The sequence below is a fragment of the Cheilinus undulatus genome, linkage group 24 (assembly GCF_018320785.1).
Source record: "Cheilinus undulatus linkage group 24, ASM1832078v1, whole genome shotgun sequence".
In the NCBI taxonomy this organism is placed as follows: domain Eukaryota; kingdom Metazoa; phylum Chordata; class Actinopteri; order Labriformes; family Labridae; genus Cheilinus; species Cheilinus undulatus.
Window position 1 is genome coordinate 21,184,053 of NC_054888.1, and position 10,771 is coordinate 21,194,823.

A 10,771-nucleotide genomic window follows, 5' to 3' on the forward strand; every position below is an offset into this window, starting at 1 on the left:
TTTAATTTTTTCCTCCAAATTTGGCTGTTAGAGTTTCTCTAATGGCACCAGAGACGGACAGTGGACAACTTTTTGGTGCTGGTTTTGAATGTTCTGGAGTATTAGCGCCGGCTGATAAGAGAGAAAGAGGCAGAGAGTCAGACAGAGAGCTCCCTCAGCAGCGATAGGTCTGCTTTTGGAGACAGAGGAAGGGGAGGGGGGGCCACGGGGAGGGGAGGGGGCTCTCGGATTAAGAGGCTGAAAAATGGTTAAAACGTGTCAACGTGTAATTGCACGATAAGGCCCCCTCGCGAGGAATCTGTTGGCCCCGTTGCTATTTTCTATGGCGTCCCGGCTAATCTCCTCGCGCCACATTCGCTCTGCTGCAATCGGTCCCCCGTAATCTCCCGTGACAGAGCCGGGTCCAACGTCGGAGGTGAGCGTTTTTATAGGAGGAGAGGGAGGGAAGCATGCGGAGGCGTGATAAACTGATGCCGATTAGCCACGTTTAGGACACCGGGAGCACGCAGGATGGGGAAGGAGGGAGGGGGGTGGACGGGGTTATAAGAGCCGGAGCGGGAGGGTCCAAACAGACGAGGGGAGGGAGGAGACCGGCAGACACAAGAGGAGCATCCTGAACGTGCATGTTTGACTGATCAATCCCAAATGTCCTGATCAATCTGCAGCTCTTTAGAGAAGACCTTTCAAACAAACATTTTTCTCCAGATGTGCATTTTATTCAACTTCCATATATCCAAGACTGAAAGACTGATTCATCCTGAGCGTGCACATTTGACCAGGCAGTCTCAAACACCCCGATCAATCCAGTCTTAAAGTGCTGCACATATTTGTCCTCTAAGTGTGCAAATAAAAAAAAATCTTACCTCAGCGTAACAGTGGCGGTTTTCAAACATATGCATTAGACCTATTGTCTAAACTCTATTGCATGGCTCCCATAGACAAAAATTTGATGCAAAAAATGTGCAATATGATGCAGAAAATGTGCATTCTTGAGCTGGCTAGTTGCAGCTCTTTTGTTGATTTTAGTTCCGTGGCTTGACCCAAAGGTGCAAGAAAAAAAAATGAAGCATCCTGAGCTGAACCGTCCTGAACAGTGTGTTCAATCCTGCCTGAAAATGCTGCACATATTTGCCCTTCAAGTGTGCAATTAAAAAGAAACTTTACTCACCTCTTAGGCGAAGATTTTTCAAACATATGCATCTGTCAGCAGCTACAAAATAAAATATTATTCTTAGCTGATGTGGCACGACTTTATGATGCAAAAATATCAGGAAATGTATGATTTTGATGCAGAAAATGTGAGATTTGGAGCGCCTTAATTGAGGCACTGATATTGAAGCAGGTTATCTGACATGATCCCAAACATGCTAAAAAACTATGCATCCTAAGCATGCATTTTTGACCAAATACTCACAAATATTGTGCTTAATCCTGCCTTAAAGTGCTGCACATATTTGCCTTTTAAGTGTGCTTATAAAAAGATCTGACCTCGGTTTAACGTTGGCGGTTCTCAGACATATGCATTTGTCTGCAGCAGTAAAGACATGGCTCCAATATGTGCAAAAAATGTGCAATATGGTGCAGAAAATTGCATTTTTGATGCAGAAAATGTGCTTTCAGAGCTGCTTAGTTGTAGCTCTTTTGTTTGAAATAGTTCCATGACTTGTCCCCAAGGTGGATGAAAAACTGAAGCATCCTGAGCGTGCTTATTTGACCTGTTACTCCCATAATCTGTGCTGGAACCTGCCTGAATCTTTGCAAGATTTATCAAGCATATTCATCTGCAGCAGTGTAGAGATATATTCTCTTAAACGTCTATGACATGACTCCACTGTGCGTTCATTTGATGCAGAAAAAAAAAAGAATTTCATGCATTAAAAACAGGAAAAGAAGAAAATGTGCTTTGGGAGCTGCTTAGTTGTAGCATTAAAGTGTTGAAGTTAAACCTTTATCTGAGTGCATCCTTGATAATCTGATTCATCACACTTTAAAGTTCAAATGTCTTCTAGATTATTCCCTCACTTTCCTCGCAGACATGTCACAGAGTTGATATTTGAAGGAAGACTGTGAGCTTTTTTGGCAAATGCATTATGTAGTTTACATTTATGTTTATCAAGTTTGAAGGAGGAAATTTACAACCTTATAACAAACTTATGATCTACGTTCATCTGTTTTTTCTTGCTGTAATTGATTGCATCTCTTCTTTTTTTATTAAATAATGATTAGTTACTTTATCCTAACAGAAAAGATCATTCTAGAGCGTTGTTTAGAGGCTTTATCATGCTGAATAAAACACACCAAGTAAAAGCTGCAAATATCCGTTATATTGCTCGGTACAAATTGACAATGAGGACCATAAAATAGAACGAAAACAACATTAACACCCTTTTAAATGAGAAGTTACAGACTAGAAGTGGATGTTTAAAATCTCTGATTTTAAATGCTGAATAAACTTTGGGATTGATCGAGGATTGATTATAACCTAATCTGAACCAAAAGATCCACGATAAGCATAAAAATACAAAAAAACAAGCTATTAAAACCAAGAGTTAGAGAGTCAAGGGTGGGCGTTTTTAATCTCTGAAGTGATCCGCACTGCACTATTTTTTAAATTTTGAATGTTTTTTGCAGATTTCTGTGCAGTGATAAATTGCATCTTGTCCTTTTCATTATTATCTATCACCTCAGTGCATTTATTCCTGCAAATAAGTCCTCTTTAGAAGGAAACATGATCATTTATTTCCCTATCTGAACTAAAAAGATCCACCTTAAGTGGTTTTTAGAGAGCAGATTTATCACAGTGTATGAATCCAAAGAGTAATAATGGGGTTTTTGGTTGAAAACTTAAAAAATGCACATTAATGCCCTCTGTGCAGTAAGATATGTACAGTGCTTAACAAATTTATTAGACCACCCTAACCCTAACCAAAGTAAAGTTTATGCCACAGCTGCTCTAAATTAACAGCATTGGTAATTACCAAAATCATTTCTTATGTTTCTTCAATGGTTAATACACCAATATGTAGAAGCTCTTTAACCCAAATGATATTTTTAATGCTAAAATATAATTATTATTGTTATCCATGAATTTTCAAATGTACTGATTTACCAAAAAAAGGAAAAAATAGTAAAGCACATTAATATTTCTTGATTAATATGTCAAATTATAGTTATTTACTTGCATTCCTGAACAGAAAAATGAGTTTTAGTGGTTGAATATTATGCTTGATTAATTTCTGACTTCTCAGAGAAGCCCAGTAAGCCGGCTCAAATTTGGGTGAATTCAGTTTGAAATTCCTCATTCCTGTTCAAAATGGTAAAACGTGGAGAGCTCACTGAAAATGAAAGAGTCTGCATTAAAGCACTTCATGATGCTGGATGGTCTCTGAGACAAATATGACAGGTGGTCTAATAAATTTGTTAAGCACTGCATCTGGTCATTTTTACAGTTTTCTATCATCTTTAGTGGCAAAGCAACATTTTTATCACACTGAATGAAAACATCTCTCATAAAAAGCTCAAATACAGTTATTTTGTGACTGGTGTTTCCAGATTTAAGCAGCATAAAAACCCTTTTTTAACTCCATTAACCTTTTTTAAAGACATTTTCATCCCTTTTTAATCCACTGTGAGCAGTATTCACAGGTGATAATCGCAGAAGTACTAATGCAGTATTTTTTTCTATATTTCCTGCAAGGAACTCTGTAAAATTGTGTCTTAAAATGAGCTACTAAGCTGTTTGGTTGTTTTTTGGAGTTTAAATAGAGACCCGGTGTTTCCCTTAGCTGGTGTCCATGCTGCTCGCTGTACTTCACGTAAATCCAGTATCAACAGCAAAATTAAACACTTAAATCTGTGCTCCATTTTTTCACACGATATGCTTCTCTGATGGCCGACAGATGCCACTTTTCTCAAACAAAATGGCGTGATGATAGATTTTATTGATGATAAATGGAGGCGGGGTGGCCATGGAGCACCGGAGCTCACTGTGTGTTCCAGCCATCAGTCAGCCTGGCTGGGATTTGGGGCCCGTTGGGGGCCACAGGGTAGAGCAGGCTGCATCGTCTGCTGAAGGTGGTGATGCTGCTTAGGGCCATGCTTTCGGTTGTGTACCTATTCAGAGGCACAGAGGGACCCTGGACTGACTTTACCGTGCTTTCACCTTTGACTTCTTTTACCAGAAAGTTTGTCTGAAATTAAAAAGATTGTTGGACTTCTGTGCTCTGACCTGCAGCAGCTCCACTTCTCCCTCTACCAATAAGAAATCTCTAAGTGCGTCTTCAGCTTCAGTTCACAGCTTTCCTATCTCACCTGGGCATCCTCTTTTGATTTATCGATCATCTCTGTGCACAGCTCTGATATTTGTGTGCCAGTAAAACCTTAAAAGAGCTTTAGAGTCTCAGGAATGCATCACACTGATGATGATCCTCTTATAAACAGACACTGTGAATATTGAACCAAGCATTGTAGGGTTGATCTGGACATTTTTTTTAGCATAATGCAGGCTGCAGGACGTTTTCAACTTTGAATGAATTTTTCTGATATCTGTGCAGTAATGTATCGCAACTTCTCCTTTTTTTTACCATTTACTGTCATCTCTGCTCAGGTGTTTCTGCAAATATCCTCTCTCTGAGGATAATGAAGGATCATTCATTATCTTTTCTTGACTGAACAAATCCATCTAGAACGATATCACACCAGGTCAAAACATGAATACTGTCGTTTCCCTCTATATATCTATATTTAAGCACCATCAATACTAAAGAGAGCACAAATACCCCTTTAAATGAAGAGTAAAAGACTCAAAGTGGACATGTTCAACCACTTGTGTAAATGCATTTTGCAGATTTTTGTGCAGAAATGCAATGATCGTGTCATTTTTAATGCTTTTCTGCTGTCTTTATTTTCATAATTGTGCAAATATCCTCTCTCTGAGAGTAATGAAGGATCATTTATTACCTTTATTGACTAAAGAAATCCTACCAGAGCGATATCACACCAGGTCAAAACATGAGTACTGTCATTTCCCCCTATATATCTATATGTCAGCATCATAAAACACATAAAGAGAGCACAAATACCCTTTTAAATGAAGAGTAAACGACTCAAAGTGGACATGTTCAGCCACTTGTGTAAATGCATTTTGCAGATTTTTGTGCATAAGTGCAATGATCGTGTCATTTTTAAGGCTTCTCTGCTATCTTTATTTTTATAACCCTGCAAATATCTCCTCTTTGGAAGTAAAAAAAGAGGATTTGTGACCCTATCTTGACAAAAAAAATCCCTCTAGATCGATATTTAGAGGCAAAAGCAGCAGTTTTATCATGTCAATGAAGACACACAGAATGAGCGGTAAAAATCTGTCTTTTTAGCCGCGTACATGTCCACATTAAAGTGTTAAAACGTATAAATATGTTTTATATCTGTAAATGTAATCATGTGCTGTAATGTGATGCATCCTCTTATTTTTTATGGTTTATTGTCATTTTTACACCTTGATTTCTGAAAGTGTCTCCTCTTGGGAAGTTATAAAGAATTTATTTACCTTATCTTAACAAAACTAATCTTTGAGCGCTTTTGTAAAACAAATCCATGAAATATAAAAAATGTCCATAAATAGTCATTAAAATAAGAGTTTAATGGACATATTAAATGACCTGTGTTATCCAGGATTGATAAATTTAAGTTTTGTAGTGCAGTAAAATAACATTTTTATTGTTAACTGTCATCTTTGTGGGCAAAATTCTGACAATTTGTCCTCTTAGAGAGTGATAACGGATCATTTTTGACCTCATCTGGAGAGAAATCTCCAATAATAGAGGCTGAATAAAAACACTAGGAGTATGAGGCATGAATACAGTTATGTGACCCTTTATGTGTCCAGATTTAAGCACCTTAAAATGCAATAAAATGTATATTTATACTTCTAGAGAATAAATGCACACTCTTAATTCCTTATGACATCCAGGCTGCAAAAACCTTTTAAATTCTGAATGAATTTTGCTGATTTCAGTGCAGCTCGTCATTTTTTAACATCTTTGCTGCGGTAATCCTGCTGATATCTCCTCTTTGTGACCTTATCTTTAGAGAAAAAAACACTCAATAATAGCAGCTTTATCATGCTGAATAAAAACACGCTGAGCTAAACGTACAAACAGCTTATTTTTACCGGTACATGTCCATGTTTAAGAGTCATAAAATACAACAAATGTTCATGAAAACCTTTAAAACTCTGTTTGTACATTTTAAAGCAGCCTTTTTGATCCCTTCAGTCATCCAGGCTGGAAAACAGTTTACATTTAGAGTGAATTTTCCTAATATTTATGTACAAAACATATTTAAAAATAAAAAATAAGACGTAACTTTGACTGTTGTTGTCAGAAACACAGCAGTGAAATGGGAAGTGTAAAAACAATCAGAGATATTATGACTGAAAATCACCATAGCTGCAGATTTTTTTGTTTTATGTCTGATTTATTTTGATGCGTTCAGATCTTTATGTTCAAGTTTAATGTGATTTTGAAAACTAAACTCGTCTCGTATCGATCCAAATATTTACATGAACCCTCAGAAATAAGAGCACTGTGCTTTAAAGCCGTGTCATCCATAAAAACATCTTTATTTCAGTGATTTTATCTCCCTGCCCTCTTTGTTTAAAGTCCAGACCCGAGTGGGAATTACTCCCATAAAACCCGCCGTGCTGTTTGCCGGCTTTTTGTTCACCGTGACCCCCGGGCGGCCCCCGGCTTACACCCCGACTAATCCCCTTTCTCCTCCTCCACCTCCTCCTCCTCCTCCTCTCATTCACTCCACGGACTCTGCCGGATTCACATTTAAAGGAGGAAATCATTTAGCACGCAGACACGCAGGTGTTTTCTGCTGCGGGCGAGGAGCAGAAGAATTCAGAGAGCCGAGGACACGCGCGGTGGAGGGTTTACTTTTTTAAAAGCCAGACCATGCTGAGGGTAGGAATAAAAAAAGTTTGCTCCGCCCGGCCTGTGAGTGGAAAATCAAGCATGCAAACGCAGGGAGAACTCTGCACAATTTTGAGGGTGCAAAAAAAGAGCAGAGGGCGAGAATGAGACAGAAAGGCCTTTTAAACACAACTCAAAAAGCAGAATACAGAAGCATGTAAGGCGTTTAGAAAGCCTGCAAAACAACAATGGAGTCAGGAAAACATCCGCAAAAATTAAAAGAGTTCTAAAACACAAAAACTGAACCTGTTTTCATTTTTATTCTCCTCTAAATCTGAGCGTGTAACCGTGGGAATTCTCTTCAGAATAATCCTCAATCAACAAGTGTTTCTCACCTGCACAAGCATGTCTGAAGCTCCCAGAGCTGCACAGAAAAACTCACTTTCATCCAAATCACAGGAGGAGATTTTGATGCAAATCTGGCATTAATGCAGTAAATAATAATAACCTTATCCACTCAGCATGTCCACATCTCTCATTCTCATGCAGCCACATTAAAGCCAAATTTAAAGTGAATTTATTTTGAAATCATGACCGTCTTTGTGCAGATTTCTAAAGCTTTAAATTTGAATTGAAATATTGTCCCAGCAGGCCGAACAGGAAAATCAATCAGCTGTTTGATTCTCATATTTAAGCTCCTCTATATTTGGATATTTTCACGTATAAATGGCAGAAATAATAAGATAAATCAATGCAACTTTTGCCTATAAAACGTGGACATAAATGTGATTAAATAAGGCTGGATTTATCCGAGACAGATACGAGAAGGACGTGGAAATGTAAAGCAGAAAAATAGAAGCTGAAAGTGTTTTTTTCAGGAAAGTTAGGCCTTATTTTCTCATTTAAAGCCCGTATTCTTTAAATATTCATCTTTTTAAACTGTAATATTACCCATCATCCATGAGGATTGAATTAAAGCTTAGCTTTACGCACGGTGTGGCACACAGAAACAAAGAGGAATGCATTCATTTAATTTAAAGAAACAAAGAGGAGATGAATAAATTAAAAGCTTGAATTATTCGGACAATCATTTTAATCGATTTGACCTTATAAAATAAAAATGAACATTCTTTTGCGCGTTTTGATCGGATTTGGCCCGTTTTTAAGACTGAATTTAACCAGTTTATCAGTAAAATATGAAGCTTACATTAACAGGATTTTAGATTTTGATTTAGTAGAAATCAAACTTTAAAATTAGCCTTTTTAGAAGAATAAAAAGTGGCATCTTCGCCTTCCTTTTGTGCGTAAAACTGTGCGTAAAGTGTGCGTAAAGGTGAATTCTCTTCCACTGAATGTTTTCAGTCGGCCTATTTATTCACAATGTACAAGATTTTACAACAACAGAAACAAATTCAAATTACAACGACTGACTCACATGTTTACAAGCATTAAAAGTGGAAATCAATTCAAGCGGCACACACACATCCTCCACGCGCCGTGGCGCCTTTAACTCCACTCCAAACCCGCGCCAGGCTTCACGGATTCGAGTTCAAATGAAAAGTTGGCATGCTCTGATCCAGAGAGCAGAGGTTCAAACTCAGACAGAAAGAAAACTGATAGAAAAGTTTGATCAGAGTGATCGATCAGTGATCGATCAGAGTGATTGCATTGATGGCTCTCACCGCCGGTCATTTACATCTTCATCCTCGGCAGCAGCCAAACTCCGCCCGTTATTTTTGGTTCTTTTGAACACAGAAACGGTTAAATGTGGGTCAGGGGGACTGTCCCGTTCACCGAGCCGCTGCTCGTGTAGTGCTGTGGATGGAGCACGTGCAGTCTGCTGTGAACGCCCGGCTCTCCCGTGGCCGTCTCTCCGCTCGGCAGGTACATGCTGATCATGTCCCGGAGGTCTCCCGTGGGGCACGGCGGCGGAGCGCGCGCTGTGGACACCGGAGGGCTCGCGCTGGGCTCGGACTTGACCAGGGAGCCCAGCGGGGAGACCCCCGAGCTCTGGTGCGCGTGGCTGTAGCCGGTGATGCCTCCGTAGCCCGGCGGGGACGCGCTCATGTAGCTCTGAGAGTTTGAGATGGGGCTGTACGGGAGCGCGCTCATGTCGTACCTGTGCGGGTTGTGCGCGTGGTGGTGGGCGTGCGGGTGGTGGGCTCCGGAGCCCGGGTGTTGCGAGTACAGCTGAGCCTCCTGCATCATGGCGTGGGCCGCGAGCACCTGGCCCGAGTAGGCGCCGTTCGCCCATCCGTTCACGTGCGTGGCGTAGCCCGGGTTCTGGCCCCCCACGGGGCTCTCCAGCCTCTGGCCTGCAGCCATCCCCGTGGAGCCGAGCAGACCCCCACCCAGGGAGTACTTGTCCTTCTTGAGCAGCGTCTTGGTCTTCCTCCGCGGTCGGTATTTGTAGTCCGGGTGCTCCTTCATGTGCATGGCCCGCAGCCGCTTCGCCTCGTCGATGAACGGCCTCTTCTCGGCTTCCGTCATCACCTTCCACTCCGCGCCCAGCCGCTTGCTGATCTCAGAGTTGTGCATTTTGGGGTTCTCCTGCGCCATCTTCCTCCTCTGACCCCTGGACCAGACCATGAAGGCGTTCATGGGTCTCTTGATGCGCTCCTGAGGGACTTTTCCTCCCCCTCCTCCTCCTCCCCCCGGGTGTCCCCCCGGGATGGACGGGTTAGTCTGCGGCACCGTGGGGGAGTGAAGGTCCGTCTCCATCATGATGCTGTACATTCAGCTGGAAGAGTGGGACTCAAACATCAGACTCAACCTCCACCCTCCTTCTGATCCACAAACTCTAAATAATCGATCTGACGCTCCGAGCAGAAGAAGAAGAAACAAATCCACTCTCAGGTAGACTTCCTCTGTTTTCCCGCCTGTTTTTCCCCGTCCTCCACGCGCTCAGAGGAGGAGAAAGCCGCGGGTTTGTTGGAGCTTCACTTTGGTTCAAGCTGAACTGGAGAAAAGTTACCGCAGCGTGCCTGGGCCGCGCGCTCTGACAGCAGCTAAATGAGCGCGAGACGGCCAATGGAGAGGCTCGAGCGCAGACGTGATTTGCATGTAGGGGGGCTCGAGGCTGTGGTGACGTCAGAGAGCGAGACCTAAAAAAAAAAAAGAGTCCCTCTGTCATCGGTTTTTAAGAAGCTAAAAAAAAAAAAAAAAAAACAGGGAGAGGAAGAGGCAGGCTTTTATTTCTGTCATCTTTTTATTTATTAGTTTATATTTAAAAACAAACATGAGAGAAAACTGACAGGAGAAAGAACAGCTTTAAAAGCTTTTCCATGGAGAGGCAGACACTTCTGGGAAAACTGATCCAAAATGATTTTCTGGAATCTTTCAGGTGTTCTGGGTGGGATGTGAGTACGGGAGACCGGGACCCGCCTAACCTGGAGGTGTTGGACACAACCATGCAACCATGCACACTGAAGAACAGTCACAGCAGTCCAGGCTGTTCATGAGGGACAAGCATCTGTTTAACTGTTACACCCTTTAACTTGTTTTTCACTGTTTGTTTTTATCTGTTTTGTTCAGTGTCCTTGGGTGAAAGCACCTATATAATAAAATGTATTATTATTATTATTATTATTATTAAGGGGGAGAGCTCTCTGGGGCCCATGGAGGTCCAAAAACCACGATTTAATTCAAAGTTAAACTATAATATGCATATTTGTTATTTCAAATCAACAAGTATTTTTCTATTCATTTGTGCCGTAGTATCACCAACTTTAAATGTAAATCCTTTCTCCTGAAAACAGAATTAAAATGGGTCAAAAATGGAAAAAAATGGTGTGAAATGAGATTTTTAAAAGTGGCAGAAATGGGCATACAAGTTGTAAAAAGGGTCAATGGTGGCA

At 41.0% G+C, this 10,771-nt stretch overlaps 1 protein-coding gene and 1 long non-coding RNA gene across 2 annotated transcripts in view; one reads left to right on the plus strand and one right to left on the minus strand.

Annotated features, from left to right (window-relative positions):
* Positions 1 to 10,499, plus strand: part of LOC121506497 — a 50,528-nt gene extending 40,029 nt beyond the window's left edge. The window contains exon 4 of the long non-coding RNA XR_005991660.1: positions 10,258 to 10,499. This is a non-coding gene — a long non-coding RNA (uncharacterized LOC121506497). The remainder of the gene's footprint in view (positions 1 to 10,257) is intronic.
* LOC121506496 (transcription factor Sox-1a-like) lies at positions 7,927 to 9,901 on the minus strand. The gene has a single exon (XM_041782337.1). It carries the CDS (start codon positions 9,648 to 9,650, stop codon positions 8,676 to 8,678), a length of 975 nt encoding a protein of 324 aa, XP_041638271.1. The 5' UTR covers positions 9,651 to 9,901; the 3' UTR covers positions 7,927 to 8,675.
* Positions 10,500 to 10,771: the final 272 nt, after the last annotated feature.

Coding starts and splice junctions, on each gene's coding strand:
- LOC121506496 (XM_041782337.1), bottom strand. CDS start 9,650: ATGTACAGCATCATGATGGAGACGGACCTTCACTCCCCCACGGTGCCG.